Here is a 27,134-nt window from a genome sequence, read left to right as displayed (position 1 = left end):
AAGCATGGAATGCTATGTGAGCACCAAAGAAAGGTATTTAACCTAGACTTGTGGAGGAAGAGTGGTCTGAGAAGGTTCTGAAGCTGAAGCCTGAGGATGAACAGAAATTATATAGCTGAACTGGGGCAAGGGTAGAGGGGGAAGGAGAAAGTATTCAGGCCAGGGAGAATAATATTTGCATAAGTTTGGGAACTGAAAGGAGTCAGTATAACTGAAGCATAGACTATGACAAGAGAAAGCAAAGGTTGAGGCTGGAAATCTAAGATGACATCATTTATGGCATTGTAAACTATATTAAAGAGTTTTGTCTTTCTCTTAAGATCAATCTGGAACTTTTAAAAGGAGTGGGAGACGGGAAGCTGAGGGTGCCATAATCAGATTTCAGATTTAGAAAGGTAACCACAGCTGTAGTGTGAACAACAGATTAAGGATGGAGTTGAAAGGTGAAAACTTAAAGAGTGAAAAACCAGTTGGGAGGCTTTTCAATGTGTCTGGTGCAAAATGATGATGGTGTGCTCTAGGATAGTGGCGGTGGAAATGGAAAGAAGAGATGTGAGGGTCTACTTCCCTTTGTCTTCCTTACTGCAAGCTCAAAACACCTACCACTTTAATATTTTCTGAGCACCCATTATGTATTGTGTTGAGTACCAGGGATAAAAAAAAGTGAATACAAAGTATCTGCTCTCAAGGAACTTATATTCTAGCAGAGAAGACATACAAAGAGACAATCCTAAAACAATAAGAGAGTGCACTGATATCTAGCTAAATATAGATACATATAGTATTTATGGGAGTTTCAAGCTGGGGGTGGCATCTGACCTAGTTTGGTGTGGTGTGCACCAAACTAAAAAAGGTGATCTTTCCTACTAGCCTAAGAAGATAGGAATATAAATTCTAGGTGGAGAGACGAGCATGAAAAAGGTCCTCAAAAAAAAACCAACAACCAATATAGCTTAATATAAAATCAGCAGTCTGGTCTTGCCAAAGCACAAAGTAAAAGACATACAATATAAAAGTGGTATTTTATAAAACTGCATTACTATTTTACTTTCAAAATTTGAGAATGTTTTACCTCTTGAGGAAAAAAACCCATCTGAATTGTTTAGGAAGGGCACAGTCAGTTGATTAAAAGTTAATTTGTAGGCTTATTAGAATTGACAGTGTTCTTTTAATTTTGAATCTTCACTGAAATGAGTACATTTCCCTACCTTAAAGGAAGAGCAAAAACTTCAAATACAAAATATGTTTTACATTACAACATATAGCAAATATCCAACATTTTAAAAGCTCTGATTTTTACAAATGCTTAAAAGAGTTATTTACCCTGTCTTAAGTTATCACATAAAAATACTTCTCAAAGTAATTAATTACTCTAAGATCTTTCTTCTACTTAACATTGCTTTTGTAATAAGAGCTCCCAACTTCTTTAATAGGATGATGAATAATGATAACTGTTATCATTAACAGATCAAATGTAAAGCAGAACTTTATAAACATAACAACACTCAAAAGATTTTTTTTAAGGCATAATCTTCGTTCTGTTAGAGAAGATTCCAATGAAATATGCCAGGATGTATAACAAAATAATTATTATTATCGTGATTACATAAATTCTTGACCTAAAAAATGAAGGGATGGGAAATGTTTGACATTTGAAGCAAACACAAAAGATTTCCCTCAGTGAAAAAATAAAAAATGTTTAAGTCATTTATGTTTCACTTGAAACCAAACTGCGTATGCATCTTAGTTCAAATGGAGTCTTAGAACAAAGAAATCTGTTCTCTTCCATGGAAAATCCTGCTGTAAACTTACAACTCGGAACATCACTAATCAATTCGAGGCGTGACTAACAATAGAGAAAGGAATCTTTTAATTTCTACAACTTCCGTAATTCATTTATTCCAGCTTGTATTAAAAATCACTATATCTCAGTGATCATCCATTGACTTTGAACTTTTACAAGTTGCTACAGACATGATGAGGCAAAACACAGAGATAGATTATAGCTGCAGGAAAGATGGCTAAAGAGTTCTTATCCTGTCCACAGAAGTCAAAATTGCTATTGTTTTACAGGACATAACAATCTCAGTTCCATCCACTTGCAAACAACTGCAAGTGTTAAGGGCACGTGGACTATACGTATCACTCACCAGTGTTTTTCAAATTCTATTTATAAAATATTATTGACTATAAACTCAAATAAACATTAAGATATTTTTAATTCATGTGAAAAACAAGCTTAATAACATGGACATAAGACTCCTCCTTTCTCTCTGTGTCTAAACATATTCTCTCTCTGCCCCCCCTACCTTTCTCCATACATCACGAAGGGCAATGACTCTAGTAAGAATTACAACACATATTTAAGGAATTTCTACTAAATTTTACTACATTAGAAAAAGTTCCATTATAAATCTAAGTTAATTCAAAAGCATTTCCTGAATTCTTTCATGTTCTAACAGCTTTAACATAGTGACATTATTTTACTGATCATCTACATAAACCTACCCATTGAAATAAGATGACTTCTAAGTCATGGCTTAACTAAGCTGCAGAGGAGAATTTTTAAGAATATTAAAACCAATACAAAACACACCTTCTGAATAATATACAAAAGCATCTACGTGATTTACAAAACTGTTCAATACAAGTGTATATATGTACTGTGATAATATCTAATATTTCATTAAATTCAATATGCTGGTCTGAAGTTCCCAGCAGTTTTAAGGTTGGATTCTTTCCTTTTGTGAATATTTGTTTAAAATGTAATAAGATTCTGTTTCTATTGCACTGATGAAGTGTGTGTGCTGGATGGGGAGTAAGAAAGAAAGATAGAGAGAAGCACTGGTTTGCTCTGTATGCCTTGATACACCTTTCTAAATACAAAACAAATGTGTAGGCTCATCACTTCTCTTGGTGGGAGGCAATATGCTAAAAATGAACTAGACACACAGGAGAGAAAGAAGGGAGTTTCTCAGATCAGGCAAGATCGGCAGAGAAGATTTGCTTTAGGAACTCTCAGAATCTGGACAAAAGAAACAGCAAAATCATCACAGCTTCCCCCTAAACTTAATAAGCTTCTTTCATTCTCCAGAGAACATAAAACATTCTATTCTACTTGTTATTTCTATCTGTAAATGAAAAACTATTTTTGTACTTTGATCTCAGTCATGGAAATGTGGCAACATTGCTCCTGAATCTTGATGTTTCCAACCAATTTATTTATAATCAGATTGAATTTTTAAAGGAAAAAGTATTTTAAGGCACTTAATTTCTGTGCAAATCAAACATATTTTCTGTATAGGCTGTCATTACTATTATGAGTACCTAAAGCAAAAATAAGAAAAAAACAGAGAGCACAGTATAAAAACATGTAGAATGACAGAAAAGAGTCTACAGCTAGAAGAAGACCACACATGGAGCAAACCCAGTTCTTACCCCACTATTAAAGTCTTATGTATTAGTTGCTCTCTTTTCGTTATTCTTCTTTCCCACCCTCTCAATTACTTGTTAATAATATTTATGGATTTAACACAACCTAGTAGAAACTTCACATTTGGTGAAATACTCAGGCATTGGGTGAGACAGTTAATTTTAACTGCTAATGTTGGCAATGGATTCAAAGTCAAAGCACAATCTGACCAGCAGACAGTTCAGAATTTGAAACTATACACACTGTTTTAGGTATAATTTAGGTATCTGATTTTATAAATAGAATGACTGTTTCAATTAAATCAGCACTAGATGCAGAGAGTTAATTTTGTAGTTTCTCTCAGTGGCAAGTGATTAGTTCTTTAGCTAATTTGGTATTCCATGAATTGAGAAGTTTGAGAACCAACAGAGTTGGAAAACAAATTTCACCTATTTCTTCTCCCTTATCCTCTGGCTCTGCCCCAATCTTCTTCACTTCCTCCGTACACATGCTTCCTCAAATTTTGCCAACATTTTTTTTTTAACACCAGTCAGCTCCCTACAGAGAAAGTTAATTGCCAGCAAACTGGGTAAACTACCTTTTTCTAATAATGACCCAATTCCTCTGATGACATATAAACCCAAACTTGTTGAGCCCAAACAATCCTACTGGTAGGAACACAAACAATGCAATACTAAAATGCAAATTAAAGCTAGAATACTTAAATAGAACTCAAAAGTTTTGTTTGCTAAGGAATTGCTGGTGATAGCGATTCAAAACTAAGTAGCAGGGCTTCCCTGGTGGCGCAGTGGTTGAGAGTCCGACTACAGATGCAGGGGACGCGGATTCGTGCCCCGGTCTGGGAAGATCCCACATGCCGCGGAGCGGCTAGACCCGTGAGCCATGGCCGCTGAGCCTGTGCGTCCAGAGCCTGTGCTCCACAACGGGAGAGGCCACAACAGTGAGAGGCCCGCTTACCGCAAAAAAACCCAAAAAAACAAAACAACAACAAAAAAAACCCTAAATAGCAGAAGAGACTGATGCCAGTGACTCTTACAAGAAAATCCAACATTATCAGTTTTATTACTGTCATCACAACTGTCACAATGTCTGGTAGATGACTCCTTAATCTCAGGGAACTTATAAGGCCCAGTTTCTCTATACACAAACATAAAGTATAGGTTTGCACTACATGGTAAGAACAACATTCAGCTGCATCATTATGGAGGTGATAATTACATATGAACAAGATGATGTAAACAGTAACTACAAACTATCAAAAAGCATTCTTCCCAAACACTCTTCGACCAAGGTTGAGTGCTAACATTTCCTTCTCCCCAGAACAACACTTTAGGCAGTATTGCTAGGTAGCGGTTATCGACAGAGTGAAGTGATTAGAGCACATCTGAAATTATAAAATTGTCTCTAAAAAGATGTTTATTCATTCAGATTTCTAAAACATTTATTAATAATCCACTATGTGCCAAGTACTATGTATTATGTGCTTAGGTACTAAGGAGGCAATAAAAGCAAGATTACCCAGAAACTCTGGATGATGGCCTAAATGTTTCTTCTATTTTAAAAAAAAATTTCCCTGTAAAACTGGATCATTAGCACTGAAAATACAGCGTTAAAAATAATCTGGTTTTGGAGACAGGGAGTGATACAGGAACCTCCTAACTCCTAGGTAAATAAAAAGAGGAAAACAGGTCAGCTGTAACATCTCTCAGATTGTATTCTAATTTGTAATTTATTTATACCACACCCTTTCCATAAAGTTTTAAGGTGGCTTATAACATATATAAACTGTAATAAGATGGCATAAATTAAAAAGAGAAACTCTAAAACAAAAATGGAAATACAAGGACAGCAATTATAAAACAAAGCCAGGAAAGTTCAAAATTTGGGCTTTTGCAAATTAAAAAATTTAGATTTAAGTATTCCAGTAAACAAGTAGAGAAATCTTATTAGTGATGCCATTCAATACCCAGAAGAATAAAAAAGATTAATTGGGGCTTCCCTGGTGGCACAGTGGTTGGGAGTCCACCTGCCGATGCAGGGGACACGGGTTCATGCCCCAGTCCAGGAAGATCCCACATGCCGCGGAGCGGCTGGGCCCATGAGCCATGGCCGCTGAGCCTGCGCGTCCGGAGCCTGTGCTCTGCAACGGGAGAGGCCACAACTGTGAGAGGCCCGTGTACCGCAAAAAAAAAAAAAGAAAAAGGATTAATCGCTTTGAAGTACTACTACCTATTAAACAAAGAATTTTTTTCAGGGTTCCTTACACAGACATTATACAATGCAATCAACAATTATCAATTACATCCTTAGAAGAGTTATCATGACCAGTTTCATTGGCCTCTTTCTTAGAGTACCACTTCATAAAAGTTAATGGCATGACCCCCAATGCAGACTTTTCTGGGAGACAGATCTAACATGCCCTCTGAAAACCAGAATGCCTAAGAAAGAAGCATGCCTGCCTAGGCCACCCCCGCACCTGGAGATGAGGGAGGAGTACTCTGCAGACAAGGATGACATTCTCCTTAGGAAATATTTTAAAATTTATTTTTAATATATGCACAAATAGGTACTTGAAGCCTTTAAGTTCCTCACTATACAGCATAGCCTCAATTTTTTTACCCTGTAAAACTTGTAGGATATGCAATTCCAAGCACACTCAGGGTCCAAGAATTCAGCATACTGGACTAGAAGGTGATCCCTGGAGATTTATATATAATCTGCAATATCAATACAAGGAGGTAAACTTAATTAACTGCATTACTATACTATGATCAAGAATAAGACTTAGTACATTACCACCAACAGTCATGGATCTGGTCAAAGAAGGCTGTAATAAAGTTTCTTCATCATTAAATTGTTTCTTAAGCTCTTCTACAGATTCCAGATGGAGTTGAAGAAATTCTGCTGTTGCTGCTGATGCTTCTTCTTTAACAGGATCTATCATTCTCTTCAGAAGTCCAAGGTCATCCTTTTGGACTTTCAAACAAAGCTTCTCCATTTCTCGGATATTGGAGCGGAGTTGCTGTAAAAGAAAAAAAATCTTTAAAGCCACCATCTCTTAATATAAAATATCTTTATTTTCAGAGGTAATTTGTGATAATGGCTTTCAATGGAAATCAGAAGTATTCTTTACAACAGACAGTATGTATTAATGCTTTTCTGTTTTTTCATGTCTCTGGCCAAATCCAGCTTCTTTAGAACTCACATCCTCATACTCTGAATTTATTTAGCATTTTTTCCTTCATTAAATGTGATTATTACAAAGGTAACAAATGCTCTTCATAACAAATGAAACACTGCAGAAACACATCAAGAAAAAGTTAATGACTTTTTATTTTATATTGGAGTATAGCTGATTAACAATGTTGTGTTAGTTTTCCCCACTTCACCAATCCTACCACTTCTCTTAACTCAGTCCTTTCACATACTTATTGCTCATACAAACATTAGCATATACAGCTTTTCTTTTTATAAAAAACAAATTACATTATGCACAATAATCTACAATTGACAAACTTCCACACCCCAACTTAACAATATCATAATGGATATCCCTCCTGGTCAATGACTGTACCATATTCCATAGTACTGATGTAATATAATTTATTCGATCACTCCTCCAGTGATTAAAGTCATTCATGTTGTTTCCAGTTTTTAGTTATTACAAACTATGAAACAAATGTACTAGACTATAAACCCTAATATATGGTAACAGTATATATTAGTGTTCTAGCATATACTATTATACTACATTTTGTAGGAATGATTCCCCAGAGTTACTCACTCAAAGGATAATATGTATCTTTATTTCAGTAGCTATCATCAGTTCTTCCTCAAAAGGCTTAACAACTCACACTACCACTAAAGTCTGAGTTCCCATTTCCCCATATACTGCCAGTACTACATGTTATCTCACTGTTGTTTTACTTTGAATTGCTCTCTGTAGTTGCTAGATTTTTATGAAATGATCTTCTCTGCTGTTAAAAATCACCTATTGCCATAATTTATAAATTCTTCTCTAATGTTGATATAATAAATTATGGGCAAATTTCATGGTATAGGGCCATTTTAATATTTCTAAGATAGACCCTCCTTGGTCAATATATACAATTTTTTAATATACTGTGGGATTCAATTTGCTAATATTTTATTTGGAATTTTAGTACATCTGTATGAGTATGTGAATGTGTGTGTGTGTGCGCATGGATGCACACATGAACAGTGTGTGTGTCTATACTATCTTCACTAGGTTTAAACTTATTCTAACAGGTTTAAGTTTGTGCTAGCTTCATAAAATAAACTGAGGAGCTTTTCATCTTTTTCAGTGGTCTAGACTTTGAAAAACATAAAAACCAATTCTTCTTCTACAATTAAACAGAACTTGTAAGAATGATCTATATATGATGCTTATTTAAAATTATAGATCTCTAGTCATATAATATTTTAAATTCTTTTCCCCTAATGTACTTTCACAGACAGTAATGCAAATCCTGTACAGGAGACAGAACAAGAAGTACTGATTTCTTAAATTTTTCAAGTGCCTACTTTGAGTGAGGTGATGTAGTCCATATTATTACATTCCACATTATTACACATAGAGAAATCAAAACAAAATTTGTTCAGGATTTACTTAATTATCTAGCAGCAAAACTCAGGTTAAAACCCAGGTATTCTTACAAGTCCAGCAACCTTTCTATTAAACTATAACCATAATTCCTAGCTATACGGTACCTTAATACAATCTAAAGTATCTATTGTATTCTACTAAAATTAAAGCTAACTCTGAAAAAAAAATAGTTTAGCTACCACCTAGAACATCTTGTAAGATATTGTGGGTGAATCAAAAAGTTGTACCTCTATCCTATCATGACTCTATGCTTCATTTAACTTTATGTCCACTCTTATCATCCCCATGTGAGCTGGAAAACCTAAAGATAATTGGACTGTGGATTAAAAATATGTGATACATAAGCATTTTAGATGTAAAATTCATGGAACCCTAAGGGGCTTATGTGATCATTCAATTCAACTTCACAATTTTACAATATGGAAACTAGAGTCCAGCTGAACACAGTGGCAGAATTAGGACTAGAGTCCAGTTCTCAAGTCCTGGAAAAATATTGTCTCCTACACACCTCTTGGCTGTGTGATTCCTTTCTGGACTACAGTTATAACTTGATTATGTACTTGCTACATAGTTCATAGAGGTATTTTAGGCGATGTTACTTTGGAGAAGCATTAAGAAGTTTCTGCAGCTAATGAGCATTTGCCTCTGACATATTCTTCCCCTCTTATAGAATCTGTACATATGTTACATCCCCAGTCAAATTACGGTGTCTAGCTTTAAGAACCCTTTATTACTATGGGTGAAGGGAAAAATGTTAAGGAAGAGAAAGGAAATACCCATTTAACTATAAAATCTGATACTATAATAACAAAAACACAAATAATGGCTAAATTTGTATCAACACTACTGTAAGTTGTCCATTATGCTAAGTGCTTTACCTTCTTTATCTTGTTTTACCTTCACAATTTATTTTTGAAATAGATATTACTGTTATTCTCATTCTACAGAAGAGAAAATTAAAAGCAAATTAAGAAAATATCCCAGGATTACACTTCTAGTAAAAAGTAAAGCCAGGAATCAAATTTAGGCTATAGAGCATGTGCTCTCAACAACTTTACTATATAGCTATACTATCCAAAAGAAATACAATACAAACCATAAATGCAAGCCATACACTATGTAATTTTAAATTTTCTAACAGTCACATTAAAAAAGTAAAAAGGAAGAGATGAATTAGTTTTAATATATTTTATTTAACCCAATGCATCCAAAACATTATCATTTCAACATGTAATCAATATAAAAATTATTAATGAAATATTTTACATGATTTTATTTGTAGTCAGTCTTAGAAATTTGGCATATATATTACATTCACAGCACATCTCAATTCAAACTAGCCACATTTTAAGTGCTCAACAATTATATGTGGCTAAGGGCTACTATATTGGACAGCTACTATATAGCTACAGAGTCTCTCTAAAGTTAATATGTGAAGAATATAAAGTAGGTGTTTCTGCTTCTGGCTATAGCAGGCTGGATAATTAAAATAACTCCCATCAATGACTACTTAAAAAGATGAAAGCAACATAAATCACAAAACAAACCAAAAGAAAAATAAATTCAAAAACATCAAAAAAGCAAACAATGGCTTCCCTGGTGGCGCAGTGGTTGAGAGTCTGCCTGCCAATGCAGGGGACACGGGTTCGAGCCCTGGTCTGGGAAGATCCCACATGCCGCGGAGCAACTGGGCCCGTGAGCCACAATTACTGAGCCTGCGCGTCTGGAGCCTGTGCTCTGCAACAAGAGAGGCCGCGATAGTGAGTGGCCCCCGCTCGCCACAACTAGAGAAAGCCCTCGCACGGAAACGAAGACCCAATACAGCCATAAATAAATAAATAAAGCAAACTGTCAACAAGTAAAAATAAATAAACACTATTATTAAAAAAAAAAAGCAAACAAGATAGCGAGAAATTTGTAGGCCAAGAATTGGGCAAAGATGGAAATCCAGAGACGAGTCCTGAATTTAGGTCACATTTGCTTGAGTGTATCTGATTACCAGAGTCCTTGACAGCCTCACAAATCTCAGGGTAAAATATCCAATGCCAGGACCTGCTACGGATAAGCACTATGGTACCTTGGGTTGGAATCTTAAAAGAACTGCACCCTAGGAGCACAGGTGATCCTGAAATAAATCAGCCCTTGCAGGAACTGCAGTTTGGCTTCCTGTCTTTTGTGTAGCTAACATAAATCTTTATCTCTGAAATAGTATAAAGATAATCTTGGAAGTTAGTACCCCAGAGGCTTAGAAGAAGCAAATGAACATCCTCTCTGGAGGAAAATAACGTCACATCTAGCTATCAATAACTTCCATAAATAATTTTTCAAATATAATGTCCACCAATCAAAGACAATCAAGCACATGAGGACACACACAACATAATGAAGAAACAGCAGAAACAACAGACAATTGAAACATCCAAAGGGACATCTAATAGGGGAATTAGCAAATGTAACTTATAAAACTATGGTTATTTTGTTCCAAGATATAAGTATCAAGCTTGAAAATTCAGGAGATAACCGGAAACCATAAAAGGCAAAATATAGATTGTAGAAAAGAATGAATATCATTTAAAAATGCAGTACACAATCTTTGTACACTGTTGGTGGTAATGTAATTTGGTACAGTCACTGTGAAAAACAGTATGGAAGCTTCTTAAAAAAATAAAAATAGAACTACCATATGACCCAGCAATTCCATTCCTGGATATATATCCAAAAAAATCGAAAAACATTAATTTGAAAAGATACATGCGAAGATTACTGGGGAAGATGGCGGAAGAGTAGGACGCGGAGATCACCTTCCTCTCCACAGATACACCAAAAATACATCTACACGTGGAACAACTCCTACAGAACACCTACTGAACGCTGCCAGAAGACCTCAGACCTCCCAAAAGGCAAGAACCTCCCCCCACGTACCTGGGTAGGGCAAAAGAAAAAGGAATAAACAGAGACAAAAGGAAAGGGAAGGGACCTGCACCAGTGGGAGGGAGCTGCGAAGGAGGAAAGGTTTCCACACACTAGGAAGCCCCTTTCCGGGCGGAGACTGTGGGTGGCGGAGGGGGAAAGCTTCGGAGCTGCGAAGGAGAGCACAGCAACTGGGGTACGGAGGGCAAAGCGGACAGTTTCCCGCACAGAGGATCGGTGCCGACCAGCACTCACCAGCCCGAGAGGCTTGTCTGCTCACCCGCCGGGGTGGGCGGGGCTGGGAGCTGAGGCTCAGCTTCGGTCGGAGCGACGGGAGAGGACTGGGGTTGGCGGCGTGAGCACAGCCTGCAGGGGGTTGGTGCGCCGCGGCTAGCCGGGAGGGAGTCCGGAGAAAGGTCTGCACCTGCCAAAGAGGCAAGAGACTTTTTCTTCCCTCTTTTGTCTCCTAGTGCGCGAGGAGAGGGGATTAAGAGTGCTGCTTAAAGGAGCTCCAGAGACGGTCACAAGCCGCGGCTAAAAGCGCGAATCCCAATGATGGGCATGGGATGCTAAGGCTGCTGCTGCCGCCACCAAGAAGCCTGTGTGCGAGCACAGGTCACTATCCACAACCCGCTTCCGGGGAGCCTGTGCAGCCCGCCACTGCCAGGGTCCTGGGATCCAGGGACAACTCCCCCAGAAGAACGCACGGCGGGCCTCAGGCTGGTGCAATGTCACAGCTGACTGCCACCGCAGGCTCGCCCCGCACTCCGTGCCCCTCCCTCCCCGCCGGCCTGAGTGAGCCAGAGCCCCCGAATCAGCAGCTCCTTTAACCCTGCCCTGTCTGAGCGAAGAACAGACGCCCTCCGGCCGACCTACACGCACAGGCAGGGTCAAATCCAAAGCTGAGCCGCTGGGAGCTGTGAGAACAAACAAGAGAAAGGGAAATCTCTCCCAGCAGCCTCAGAAGCAGCGGATTAAAGCTCCACAATCAACTTGATGTACCCTGCATCTGTGGAATACATGAATAGTCAACGAATCATCCCAAATTAAGGAGGTGGACTCTGAAAGGAAGATTTATGATTTTTTCCCCATTTCCTCTTTTTGTGAGTGTGTATGTGTGTATGCTTCTGTGTGAGATTTCGTCTGTATAGCTTTGCTTCCACCATTTATAATAGGGTTCTATCTGTCCGGTTTTTTTTGTTTGTTTTTTTAAATTATTTTCTTAATAATTATTTTTTATTTTAATAACTTCTATTTTATTTTACTTTTCTTTCTTTCTTTCCCTCCTTCCCTCCTTTAGACAACGAATCATCCCAAATTGAGGAGGTGGACTTCGAGAGCAGGATTTATGATTTTTTCCCCTTTTCCTCTTTTTGTGTGTATGTGTATGCTTCTATGTGAGATTTTGTCTGTATAGCTTTGCTTCCACCACTTATCCTAGGGTTCTACCCGTCCGTTTTTGTTTTTTTTTTTTAACTTTTTTTTCCTTTTTCTTCTCTTAAAAATTATTTTATTTTAAAATTTTTATTATATTTTATGTTACTTAATTTCTTTCACTTTATCTTCTTTTTATCCTTCCCTCCTTCCTTCCTTCCTCCCTCCCTTTTCTTTTTCTTTCCTTCTTTCTTCTACTAATTCTTTCTTTCTACTTTATCTCCCTTTTATTCTGAGCCATGTGAATGAAAGGCTCTTGGTGCTGCAGCCAGGAGTCAGTGCTGTGCCTCTGAGGTGGGAGAGCCAACTTCAGGACACTGGTCCACAAGAGACCTCCCAGCTCCACATAATATCAAACAGCGAAAATCTCCCAGAGAACTCCATCTCAACACCAGCACCCAGCTTCACTCAACGACCAGCAAACTACAGTGCTGGACATCCTATGGCAAACAACTAGCAAGACAGGAACACACCCCCACCCATTAGCAGAGAGGCTGCCTAAAATCATAATAAGTCCACAGACACCCCAAAACACACCACCAGACGTGGATCTGCCCACCAGAAAGACAAGATCCAGCCTCATCCACCAGAACACAGGCACTAGTCCCCTCCACCAGGAAGCCTACACAACCCACTGAATCAACTTTAGCCACTGGGGACAGACACCAAAAACACCAGGAACTATGAACCTGCAGCCTGCAAAAAGGAGACCCCAAACACAGTAAGATAAGCAAAATGAGAAGACAGAAAAACACACAGGAGATGAAGGAGCAAGATAAAAACCCACAAGACCTAACAAATGAAGAGGAAATAGGCAGTCCACCTGAAAAAGAATTCAGAATAATGATAGTAAAGATGATCCAGAATCTTGGAAATAGAATAGGAAAAAGGCAAGAAACATTTAACAAGGACCTAGAAGAACTAAAGATGAAACAAACAACGATGAACAACACAATAAATGAAATTAAAAATACTCTAGATGGGATCAATAGCAGAATAACTGAGGCAGAAGAACGGATAAGTGACCTGGAAGATAAAATAGTGGAAATAACTACTGCAAAGCAGAATAAGGAAAAAAGAATGAAAAGAACTGAGGACAGTCTCAGAGACCTCTGGGACAACATTAAACACACCAACGTTTGACTTATAGGGGTTCCAGAAGAAGAAGAGAAAAAGAAAGCGACTGAGAAAATATTTAAAGAGATTATAGTTGAAAACTTCCCTAATATGGGAAAGGAAATAGTTAATCAAGTCCAGAGAGCAGAGAGTCCCATACAGGAAAATCCAAGGAGAAATACACCAAGACACATATTAATCAAACTGTCAAAAACTAAATACAAAGAAAACATATTAAAAGCAGCAAGGGAAAAACAACAAATAACACACAAGGGAATCCCCATAAGGTTAACAGCTGATCTTTCAGCAGAAACTCTGCAAGCCAGAAGGGACTGGCAGGACATATTTAAAGTGATGAAGGACAAAAACCTGCAACCAAGATTACTCTACCCAGCAAGGATCTCAAATTTGATGGAGAAGTTAAAACTTTATAGACAAGCAAAAGCTGAGAGAGTTCAGCACCACCAAACCAGCTTTACAACAAATGCTAAAGGAACTTCTCTAGACAAGACACACAAGAGAAGGAAAAGACCTATAATAACGAACCCAAAACAATTTAGAAAATGGGAATAGGAACATACATATCGATAATTACCTTAAATGTAAATGAACTAAATGCTCCCACCAAAAGACACAGATTGGCTGAATGGATACAAAAACAAGACCCTTATATATGCTGTCTACAAGAGACCCACTTCAGACCTAGAGACACATACAGACTGAAAGTAAGGGGATGGAAAAAGATATTCCATGCAAATGGAAACCAAAAGAAAGCTGGAGTAGCAATTCTCATATCAGACAAAATAGACTTTAAAATAAGAACTATTAAAAGAGACAAAGAAGGACACTACATAATGATCAAGGGATCGATGCAAGAAGAAGATATAACAATTGTAAATATTTATGCACCCAACATAGGAGCACCTCAATACATAAGGCAAATACTAACAGCCATAAAAGGGGAAATTGACAGTAACACATTCATAGTAGGGGACTTAAACACCCCACTTTCACCAATGGACAGATCATCCAAAATGAAAATAAATAAGTAAACACAAGCTTTAAATGATACACTAAACAAGATGGACTTAACTGATATTTATAGGACACTCCATCCAAAAACAACAGAATACACATTTTTCTCAAGTGCTCATGGAACATTCTCCAGGATAGATCATATCTTGGGTCACAAATCAAGCCTTGGTAAATTTAAGAAAATTGAAATTGTATCAAATATCTTTTCTGACCACAACACCATGAGACTAGATATCAATTACAGGAAAAGATCTGAAAAAATACAAACACATGGAGGCTAAACAATACACTACTTAATAATAAAGTGATCATTGAAGAAATCAAAGAGGAAATTAAAAAATACCTAGAAACAAATGACAATGGAGACACAACGACCCAAAATCTATGGGATGCAGCAAAAGCAGTTCTAAGGGGGAAGTTTATAGCAATACAAGCCCACCTTAAGAAGCAGGAAACATCTCGAATAAACAACCTAACCTTGCACCTAAAGCAATTAGAGAAAGAAGAACAAAAAAACCCCAAAGCTAGCAGAAGGAAAGAAATCATAAAAATCAGATCAGAAATAAATGAAAAAGAAATGAAGGAACAATAGCAAAGATCAATAAAACTAAAAGCTGGTTCTTTGAGAAGATAAACAAAATAGATAAACCACTAGCCAGACTCATCAAGAAAAAAAGGGAGAAGACTCAAATCAATAGAATTAGAAATGAAAAAGGAGAGGTAACAACTGACACTGCAGAAATAAAAAAGATCATGAGAGATTACTACAAGCAAATATATGCCAATAAAATGGACAATCTGGAAGAAATGGACAAATTCTTAGAAATGCACAACCTGCCAAGACTGAATCAGGAAGAAATAGAAAATATGAACAGACCAATCACAAGCACTCAAATTGAAACTGTGATTAAAAATCTTCCAACAAACAAAAGCCCAAGACCAGATGGCTTCACAGGCGAATTCTATCAAACATTTAGAGAAGAGCTAACACCTATCCTTCTCAAACTCTTCCAAAATATAGCAAAGGGAGGAACACTCCCCAATTCCGTCTATGAGGCCACCATCACCTTGATACCAAAACCAGACAAGGATGTCACAAAGAAAGAAAACTACAGGCCAATATCACTGATGAACATAGATGCAAAAATCCTCAACAAAATACTAGCAAACAGAATCCAACAGCACATTAAAAGGATCATACACCATGATCAAGTGGGGTTTATTCCAGGAATGCAAGGATTCTTCAATATATGCAAATCTATCAATGTGATAAACCATATTAACAAATTGAAGGAGAAAAACCATATGATCATCTCAATAGATGTAGAGAAAGCTTTTGACAAAATTCAACACCCATTTATGATAAAAACCCTGCAGAAAGTAGGCATAGAGGGAACTTTCCTCAACATAATAAAGGCCATATATGACAAGCCCACAGCAAACATCATCCTCAATGGTGAAAAACTGAAAGCATTTCCACTAAGATCAGGAACAAGACAAGGTTGCCCACTCTCACCACTCTTATTCAACATAGTTTTGGAAGTTTTAGCCACAGCAATCAGAGAAGAAAAGGAAATAAAAGGAATCCAAATCAGAAAAGAAGAAGTAAAGCTGTCACTGTTTGCAGATGACATGATCCTATACATAGAGAATCCTAAAGATGCTACCAGAAAACTACTAGAGCTAATCAATGAATTTGGTAAAGTGGCAGGATACAAAATTAATGCACAGAAATCTCTTGCATTCCTATATACTGATGATGAAAAATCTGAAAGTGAAATCAAGAAAACACTCCCATTTACCAATGCAACAAAAAGAATAAAATATCTAGGAATAAACCTACCTAAGGAGACAAAAGAACTGTATGCAGAAAATTATAAGACACTGATGAAAGAAATTAAAGATGATACAAATAGATAGAGAGATATACCATGTTCTTGGATTGGAAGAATCAACATTGTGAAAATGACTCTACTACCCAAAGCAATCTACAGATTCAATGCAATCCCTATCAAACTACCACTGGCATTTTTCACAGAACTAGAACAAAAAATTTCACAATTTGTATGGAAACACAAAAGACCCCGAATAGCCAAAGCAATCCTGAGAACGAAAAAAGGAGCTGGAGGAATCAGGCTCCCTGACTTCAGACTATACTACAAAGCTACAGTAATCAAGACAGTATGGTACTGACACAAAAACAGAAAGATAGATCAATGGAACAGGATAGAAAGCCCAGAGATAAACCAATGCACATATGGACACCTTATCTTTGATAAAGGTGGCAGGAATGTACAGTGGAGAAAGGACAGCCTCTTCAATAAGTGGTTCTGGGAAAACTGGACAGCTACATGTAAAAGTATGAGATTAGATCACTCCCTAACAACATACACAAAAATAAGCTCAAAATGGATTAAAGACCTAAATGTAAGGCCAGAAACTATCAAACTCTTAGAGGAAAACATAGGCAGAACACTCTATGACATAAATCACAGCAAGATCCTTTCTGACCCACCTCCTAGAGTAATGGAAATAAAAACAAAAATAAACAAACGGGACCTAATGGAACTTAAAAGCTTTTGCACAGCAAAGGAAACCATAAACAAGACCAAAAGACAACCCTCAGAATGGGAGAAAATATTTGCAAATGAAGCAACTGACAAAGGATTCATCTCCAAATTTTACAAGCAGCTCATGCAGCTCAATAACAAAAAAACAAACAACCCAATCCAAAAATGGGCAGAAGACCTAAATACACATTTCTCCAAAGAAGATATACAGACTGCCAACAAACACATGAAAGAATGCTCAACATCATTAATCATTAGAGAAATGCAAATCAAAACTACAATGAGATATCATCTCACACCAGTCAGAATGGCCATCATCAAAAAATCTAGAAACAATAAATGCTGGAGAGGGTGTGGAGAAAAGGGAACACTCTTGCACTGCTGGTGGGAATGTGAATTGGTTCAGCCACTATGGAGAAGAGTATGGAGGTTCCTTAAAAAACTACAAATAGAACTACCATATGACCCAGCAGTCCCACTACTGGGCATATACCCTGAGAAAACCAAAATTCAAAAAGAGTCATGTACCAAAATGTTCATTGCAGCTCTATTTACAATAGCCCGGAGATGGAAACAACCTAAGTGCCCATCATCGGATGAATGGATAAAGAAGATGTGGCACATATATACAATGGAATATTACTCAGCCATAAAAAGAAACGAAATTGAGCTATTTGTAATGAGGTGGATAGACCTAGAGTCTGTCATACAGAGTGAAGTAAGTCAGAAAGAAAAAGACAAATACCGTATGCTAACACATATATATGGAATTTAAGAAAAAAAAAATGTCATGAAGAACCTAGGGGTAAGACAGGAATAAAGACGCAGACCTACTGGAGAACGGACTTGAGGATATGGGGAGGGGGAAGGGTGAGCTGTGACAGGGCGAGAGAGAGTCATGGACATATACACACTAACAAACGTAGTAAGGTAGATAGCTAGTGGGAAGCAGCCGCATGGCACAGGGATATTGGCCCGGTGCTTTGTGACAGCCTGGAGGGGTGGGATAGGGAGGGTGGGAGGGAGGGAGACGCAAGAGGGAAGACATATGGGAACATATGCATATGTATAACTGATTCACTTTGTTATAAAGCAGAAACTAACACACCACTGGAAAACAATTATACCCCAATAAAGATGTTAAAAAAAAAAAAAAAAACAACTAAAAATAGAGCTACCATATGACCCTGCAATCCCACTCCTGGGCATATATGCAGAGAAAAACATGATCTGAAACGATACATGCACCGCAATGTTCATTGCAGCACTGTGTACAATAGCCAAGACCTGGAAGCAACCTTAATATCCATCAACAGAGGAGTGGATAAAGAAGATGTGGTACATATATACAATGGAATATCACTCAGCCATAAAAAGAATGAAATAATGCCATTTGCAGCAACATGGATGGACCTAGAGATTGTCATAATGAGTGAAGTAAGCTGGAGAAAGACAAATATCATATGATATCATTTATATGTGGAATCTGAAACAAAAATAAGATACAAATGAACTTCTTTATAAAACAGAAATAAACCCACAGAAAACAAACTTATGGAAAACAAAACAACTTATGGTTGTTTTGAAAACAAACAAACTTATGGTTACCAAAGGGGAAGGGCGGGGGGCAGGGGGATAAATTAGGAGGATGGGATTAACATACACACACTACTATATGTAACTAGACAACCAACAAGGACATACTGTATAGCACAGGGAACTATACGCTACGATTTGTAATAACCTATAAGTGAAAAGAATCTGCAAAAGAATATGTGTGTGTGTGTATGTGTGTGTGTGTGTGTGTGTGTATGTGTATAACTGAATCACTGTGCTGTACACCTGAAATGAACAGGACACTGTAAATCAACTATAATAAAAAAAAAATTGACTTTTCCGGTAAGTGGTCTGAGGTGACCTCTAAAAATGGTTCGCTATTCACTTGACCCAGAAAAAAACCCACAAAATCATGCAAGTCAAGAGGCTGAAATCTTCATGTTCACTTTAAGAACACTTGTTAAACTGCCCAGGCCATTAAGGGTATGCATATCCGAAAAGCCACCAAGTATCTGAAGGATGTCACGTTAAAGAAGCAATGTGTGCCATTCTGTCGTTACAATGGTGGAGTTGGTAGGTGTGTCCAGGTCAAACAGTGGGGCTGGATGCAGGGTCAGTGGCCCAAGAAGAGTGCTGAACTTTTACAGCACATGCTCAGAAGTACAGAGAGTAATGCTGAACTTAAGGGCTTAGATGTAGATTCTCTGGTCATTAACCACATCTAGGTGAACAAAGCCCCCACGATGTGGTACAGGACTTACAGAGCTCATAGTCAGGTCAACCCATACGTGAGCTCTCCCTGCTACACTGAGATGATCCTTACTGAAAATGAACAGATTATTCCTAAACCAGAAGAGGAGGTTGCCCAGAAGAAAAAGATATCCCATCCCAGAAGAAACTGACGAAACAAAAACTTACGGCCGGGGAGTAAATGTCGCAAAAAATAAATGCAAATAAAAGTAAAAGAATAAAAAAAGGGACCTCATTCAAGACCATGTACTCTGATCATAATAAAATTAAACTTGAAACAGTTAACAAAAATATACCCATAAACACTACATGTCTGGAAACAAAGAAAAACCCTTATACATAATCCACAAAGCAAAGAAGAGATCACAATGGAAATTATTATTATTTCTTTAAATAAATGTATTTATTTCATTTTTGGCTGTGTTGGGTCTTCATTGCTGTGCATGGGCTTTCTCTGATTGTGGCGAGCAGGGGCTACTCTTTATTGCAGTGTGCAGGCTTCTCATTGCAGTGGCTTATCTTGTTGCAGAGCACAGGGCTCTAGGCACGCGGGCTCAGTAGTTGCGGCACGCGGGACCCAGAGCTTGTGGGCTTCAGTAGTTGAATTGCGGCGCGCAGGCTCTAAAGTGCAGGCTCAGTAGTTGTGGCACATGGGCTTAGTTGCTCCGCGGCATGTGGGGCCTTCCCGGACCAGCAATCGAGCCCGTGTCCCCTGCGTTGGCAGGTGGATTCTTAACTGTGCCACCAGGGGTGTCCCCACAATGGAAATTACAATGCTCTGAACTGCATTAGAAAAATAACGCACACTAAAACTTATAGGCAGATGAAGCGGTAGTTAGAAATTTATAACTCTAAATGCAAATATATTAGAAAAGAAGAAAGGCTGAAAATTAATAAACTAAACATCCATCTCAGGAACTTAGAAATGCAAAGAAAGTAGAAAATAATAAATATGTGGACATAAATTTCATTAAATAGAAAAAGCAAGCATACAATAGGTTAAAAAAGCCAAATTTTCAGTTTTAGAAGACTAATAAAGTTGGTAAAATTCACTCAGAAGTAGCTAAAAAAAATAAAGACGGTTCAAATAACCAAAATCAGAAATGAAAAAAAGGGGACATTGCTACTGATATTTCAGATATTAAAAAGATAAGAAGAGGGGATGGCACACTGGTTAAGAATCTGCCTGCCAGTGCAGGCAACACGGGTTCGATCCCTGGTCCAGGAAGATCCCACATGCTGTGGAGCAACTGGGCCCATGTGCCACAATTACTGAAGCCCACGTGCCTAGAGCCTGTGCTCCACAACAAAAGGAGCCACCGCAATGAGAAGCCGACGTACCGCAACGAAGAGTAGACCCCGCTTGCCGCAACTAGAGAAAGCCCATGCGTAGCAACGAAGATCCAATGCAGCCAAAAATAAAATTAAAATTAAAAAAAAAAGGTAACAAGAGGATATTATGAATACATTTATGTCAATAAACTAGAAAAGTTAGATGAAATGGATAAAGTACTAGAAAACTGTAACTTACCAAAACTGACAAGAAAAATATCTGACTAGTCATAACTATTAAAAAATTAAATGTGCATTTTGAAACTCCCCCACCTCCCTGTACACATAAACAAAACCAAAACCAAACAAACACCAGCACAGGTGGCTTCACTGGCCAATCTTCCAAAGAGTTAAAGGAAATTACACTAATTATTCAAGAGAAAGAGAGAACATTCTCTAACTCATTTTATTTTTTTGCGGTACGCGGGCCTCTCACTGTTGTGGCCTCTCCCGTTGCGGAGCACAGGCTCCGGACGTGCAGGCTCAGCGGCCATGGCTCACGGGCCCAGCCGCTCCGCGGCATGTGGGATCTTCCCAGACCGGGGCACGAACCCGTGTCCCCTGCATCGGCAGGCGGACTCCCAACCACTGCGCCACCAGGGAAGCCCTAAACTATAGTCTTAATTATGTATTTTGGTGGTAAAACCATACAGAAGAACTAAGTAGCAGTTACCATACAAATCAAGACGGTGATTACTTTTTCAGGGAGACATGTGTTTATAAGTGGGAAGAGGCTATGAGGGGATTCTAGGATGCTGGTAATTGTCTATTTCTTGATCTGAGTAGTGGTTACCTGAGTATTCACAGTACAATAACTTGTTCAGGTTTATATTTATGCTTAATGAATTTTTATAGCATGTATATTATATTTCATAATAGAAAGTTACAATAATAGTTTTAGAAATTTTTATTATAATATTTTCCACAAAGTAGCAAAGTGGTGGTCCAACAACAGGGATCTCCAACTATCAAGAAACCAGCTAGAACTTGCCGAGGAAAGCATAATGTAAGTCACTAGCATATGAAACATTTCATCTTCCATTAGTTGGAAGAAATAATGAAAGGAACTACTTTTGGGGAATTAATTCTGACACAGAAGCATAAAATAGTAAAGTGGAAATGAAAACCATGAGAAAGCAACCTTGCCATCTTGGTGTTCATAATAGTTACAAAAAGGAATACTGGAAACAGTGATACTTTAGGCAAGTGAGTCAAGTTTAGAGAAAATACTTGTATGATGCCATAGCAGAGATTATATTGTAATAGGAAAACCTTTTTTAAAAGAGAGTTTCTAAAAAGTAAAAATTCTGACACTATAAAAAAAAAAGGTAAAAGTTAATCGGATAAGGAAGGAAAGTGACATCTTAAAAAAATCCAATATGATTGGGTAAGGTGTGCTATAAGTTCAGAATTTTAAGATACTTGTTTTTTTTAAAAAAAAAAAAGGAATGAAAAGAAAGGTAAGTAAACAAGGATGAATAAAAAAGAGTGATGTGAAACGAGGAGAACCACGTAAGTAAGAGCCCAGAATGAGCAGAGGCTGGCGAAAAATGTTAAGAACAATAAAAAAGATTTTAAAAAATGCATGTAGGGCAAGAGGAACAAGAAAGAAGGTACAGGCCTACTGCTTGGGGCAGATGGTATAATGTTAGCAGACAATACAGAGAAAGCAGAACTACTTAACTCCTATTTTGCTTTTCCATTAAGAAGAAATATTCAAAATTGAAAGGGGCATAAGAAACATACTCAAAGGAAACTTGAAACATCTTACTGTAAGGATCTACACGGACTTCATGAAGGAGGTGAGATTTGAGCCACTCCTGATGAATAATATTGAAAAAATAGAACTTACTAAATAGAAAGAATAAATCAGGAAAAGACAGAGCTGGAGTAGAAAGGTAGAAGACTTCTAAATACTGTATTTCATCAATCTGAGGACACAACATCTTTCCCACATTTTAACATCTCTGAAATTGGAATGTATCTTAAAACAGATGGTTAAAAAAAAGCACTGTGCTATACTTAACTGGCAGCACTTTTCTCTCTCAGAGGTACACAAAATACTGGTGTATCTTACAAGTGATGGTACCTTAGATTTAATTTTCTCCCTGAGGTTCTATAGTTCCAACCAGAGTAAAGGCATAGGTACTATAGGTATACTCTGCCAATCAGAGTAGAGGCATAGGTACTATACCTATTTAAAAAAAGGGGGGGGGGGCAGGATCCTAAATCCTGATTAATCGGCTCACAAATATTTCAAGGCAAAATTTAAGTTTAAATTCCTCTAAAGTCATAATAACCTAAAACAATTTACCTCCTAACAGCATTCATTTTGGAATCTACTCTTCTATCTTCTCTTCTGTTCTCTACCTGGCCTTGCTTCTCTCTAATCTTTTCTTCTTTTTTCCTAACTTTTGTCTACTATCCTCACTTCCTCTCTCCTCCTTGTTCCCTCTCTTTTCTATTGATTCTCCCTTTAAAATTTTCTTTTAAAAAATTTAAAAGTAGCTCAAGTATTCTATATTTCTCCTAGTAAAATCATGAAAGTCACATTTTACTTCTACCAGTTCCATGTCTGACTTTCTTTGTATTTACACTACCTGTGGAACTAGGATAGACTCTGTAGAGCAGTATCTTTCCAAATGTGGTCTGACATCTACTGAATCAGAATCTTTAAGGTAAGTCCCAGAAATCTGTGTTCTCAGCAAGCTCTGCATCACCACTGCTACAGAGGCTAGGCTGACCAAGTTTCTATAAAAGCCAAGTTAATGTTCTTCATTCAATTATTATAGTAGTCACAATTTCAACTTTTTCACTGCTTCAAAATGTGATCACAAAATCTTTCTTATTCCTAATGATTTCTTATCTCAGAGAATAAAACTGTTAAACCTATTCTACTTGCAGTTTCAAAATGTAATAATAGATAGACTTTTGCTTCTGCAGAGTTTGTAGAACAGAGTACCGCAGAGGAGAGAGCTGTACAGAAAGAGAATGCTGGAGATACACAGAAGGGTAACTCTCAAGTATTTGGCAAAGAGCTGATCAGAACATGTATGTGAAGAAACTACCCAAGGCTGGAGAAAAAATCATCCCAAAAGATTAGAGGGCACAGTGCCCATCACTCATTCAAAGCTGGAAAGAGTGTCTGTTCTCTCCAGCTAAACTGGAAAAACTCTTAATTCATAGGGCATTAGATAGAGCACTCAGAAAGGTTTTTACTTCAGTAGTGGTGAAATAATTAGCCCTAGACAAGCATTGCTCCAATCAAGCTTAATAAATCATAAAAGTGAGGCCCAAAAGGATCAAACTGTTTCCAAGTAACTTAACTATATTCCAGAACAAAGCTCAAGAAGATTTATAGGAATATGAAAATATCTAGCATCCAGCCATGGAAAGGTAACCCAAGCAAAGACCACCAGACATACAAAGAGAGAGGAAAATATGGCTTATAATGAAGACAATAATCAATCAATTGAAACTGACCCAGAATTGACATTGACGTTAGAATTAGCAGAGCATATTAAAACTATTATAGTTGTATTCCATATGTTCAAAAAGTTAAGTAGAGACATGGAAGATATTAAAATAAACCCAAATCAAAATTCTAGAGTTGAAAATTACAATATGAGATGAAAAATACACTGAATGGAATAACAGATTAGACACGACTGCTGCTAAGACTAGTGAGCATGAAGGCATAGAAAAAGAAACTATAGAAAATGATACACACAGAGAAAACAGAATCCAAAAGAATTTAAAAGAGCATCAGTGAGCTGTGAGATAACTTCAAGTAGCATAGCATATGTGTAATTAGAGTCCCTGAAGGAGAATAGAGATTGGAGGGGACAGAAAAATATTTGAAGAAATAATGGCCCAAAATTTTCCAAATTTGATGCAAACTATAAAACAAGAGATCCAAGAAGCTCAATAAATTCAAAGCACAAGAAACATGAAGAAAACTCCACCAAGGCCCATAATAATCAAAGTGCTCAAAACCAGTTTTAAAGCGAAAATGTAGAAGTACGCAGAGGAAAAAGACATATTACATACGGAGGAATAAAAATAAGAATAAAACAGATTTCTCATCGGAAATAATGCAACTGAAAAGACAGCTGAACAACATCTGTAAAGTACTGAAAGAAAAAACTCAATATAAAATTCTATATACAGAAAAATTCCTTTTGAAAACAGAGGCCAGATGAAGCCTTTTTAGATAGATACACAAAGGAATTTATCAACAGCAGAACTGCACTCTAAGAAATGTTAAAGTCTTTCAGGCAAAAGGAAAATTACACCACATGGAAATATGGGCTTACACAAAGGCATTAAGCACACCAAAAATGGAAATGACAGAAGTAAATAGGTAAGATTTTCCCCCTTTAATATCTAAATCACTTGAAAAAGACAACTGACTGTTTAAACATTATTAAGTATATAACACATGTATAAGTAAAATATATGACAACAATGGCATAAAGACTGGGAGGGGAGAAGAAGTATACTGTAAATTTCTTAAACATATGTGAAATAGTAGAATCTCACATGAAGATAAACTATAATAAGAGGTATACTATAAACCCTAAAATAACCACTAAAAAAACAAAGAGTTAAAGCCAGCAAGACAAGAAAGAAGACAAAATGGAATAAAAAATACTGAATTAATTCAATATGAATCAGAAACATCATTAGTCAAATGAAAATTAAAATGACAATGAGATACCACTACAGACGTATTAGAATGGCTATAATTAAAAAGGCTAACCATATTAAGTGTTGGCAAGGATACGAAGGAACTGGTGGGAATATAAAATGGTACAATTATTTTGGAAAACAGCTTGGCAGTTCTTAGAAAGGTGAAGAATATGACCCAGTCATTCCATTCATAAGTATTTATCCAAGAGAAATGAAATCCTTTTTCCATACAAAGTCTTGTATTCAAATGTTCATAGTAGCCTTATTTGTAGTAGCCCAAAACTGGAAATACCCAAATGTTCATCAACAGACGAATGGATAAACAAACTGTGGTATATCCATACAACAGAGTATCTACTCAACAATAAAAAGCCATGAAATACTGATACACATTACAACATGGATGAACCTCAAAATATACATGCAGAGTGAAAGAAACCAGACAAAAAAGAAGTGTGTATTATATGATTCTATTTATATAAAATTCTAGAAAATTCAAACTAATGTATAGTGACAGAAAGCGGGTCAATGGTTGCTTGAGTAGTGAGGGTGTATGTGCATGTGGGAGGATGTGGGAGGGAGAAGCCAGAAGGAAGGTTACAAATGGGTATAAGGAAACTTTTTGGGGCAATGGATATATTCATTATCTTAACTGGGTTCACTGGTGATGGGTTCACATTATCTTGATTGTGGTGATGGTGTCATGGTGTATACATATGTCAAAACTTATCGAATTGTATAGTTTATTATATGTCAATTACACCTCAAGAAAGCTGTTTGGAAAAAAGCAGAAAGAAAACTGCAAAACAATATCATATATTACTTATATATAGTTATGTGCACAAAAATGATAAATACTTAAAACAGGGGAAAAGATTTCCTTCAGATGCAGACAGGAACAAAGTAAATGGAATCAAGAAAGGGTACACAAGGGACTTCAGTGGTATTTTTAAAGTTTTCTTCCAAAAAAGGGGATGAAACTGTGGCAAAATGTTAAGAGTTGACAAAGTTGGGTGATGAGTGTTATATTATTTTTATTATTTCCTACATATTTGTACATTTGAAATATGTGTGTGTGTGTGTGTGTGTGTGTGTGTGTGTGTGTGTGTGTGTGTGTAATTTTTGAAAAAGGTACCTCAATGTTAAGGTTGTTGTCAGGGTAGTTCCTTATTCCTCTCTCAAGCGTTTAAGTTCAGAACCATTTCCTAGGGCTACAGAGAGTAGGTAAAAATATAACATACTAGGCCCCTGACATTCTACACAAAATTGTCTGTACATTGGTGTTTCTGCATTTTTCTAAAAAGTAGACCCATAGTATCCTGATTATTATATTAGCCACCTACCTGGTATTCTTGCTTCAATCCTTGCTCCCTTAGAATCTAACCTTTTCATAACAGTCAAGGTGATCTTTTAAATCATATCAGGTTATCATCTGCTCAGAACCTTCCAAAGGTTTTCTATCCAACTTTGTTATGATATTCTGCAAGGCCTTCCGTAATCAGGCCCAGCTGATCTCTCTGACCTCCTCTCCCGTGCTCACAATCAGCCACACTGACCTCCTTATTACTCCCTGAATATGCCACGCATCCTCTCACCTCAGAGTCTTCACACTTGATTTCCCTTCTACCTGGAGAAGTCTATTCCCAATGGTTTATGCCTTCACTTCCTTCAGGTCTTT

At 37.2% G+C, this 27,134-nt stretch overlaps 1 protein-coding gene and 1 pseudogene across 5 annotated transcripts in view; one reads left to right on the top strand and one right to left on the bottom strand.

Moving 5' to 3' along the window:
* Positions 1 to 27,134, bottom strand: part of STX17 (syntaxin 17) — an 80,177-nt gene that overhangs the window by 20,564 nt on the left and 32,479 nt on the right. For all 5 annotated transcript variants that reach the window (XM_004271481.3, XM_033431200.2, XM_033431201.2 and 2 more), the window contains exon 4: positions 6,230 to 6,455. In XM_004271481.3, coding sequence (XP_004271529.1) covers positions 6,230 to 6,455 — 226 coding nt within the window. The remainder of the gene's footprint in view (positions 1 to 6,229; positions 6,456 to 27,134) is intronic.
* LOC125964648 (60S ribosomal protein L17-like) lies at positions 19,085 to 19,613 on the top strand (annotated as a pseudogene).

The sequence above is a fragment of the Orcinus orca genome, chromosome 6 (genome assembly GCF_937001465.1).
Source record: "Orcinus orca chromosome 6, mOrcOrc1.1, whole genome shotgun sequence".
In the NCBI taxonomy this organism is placed as follows: Eukaryota; Metazoa; Chordata; class Mammalia; order Artiodactyla; family Delphinidae; genus Orcinus; species Orcinus orca.
Note: the sequence above shows the minus strand (reverse complement) of the source record. Positions and strands in the feature narration are given on the sequence as shown.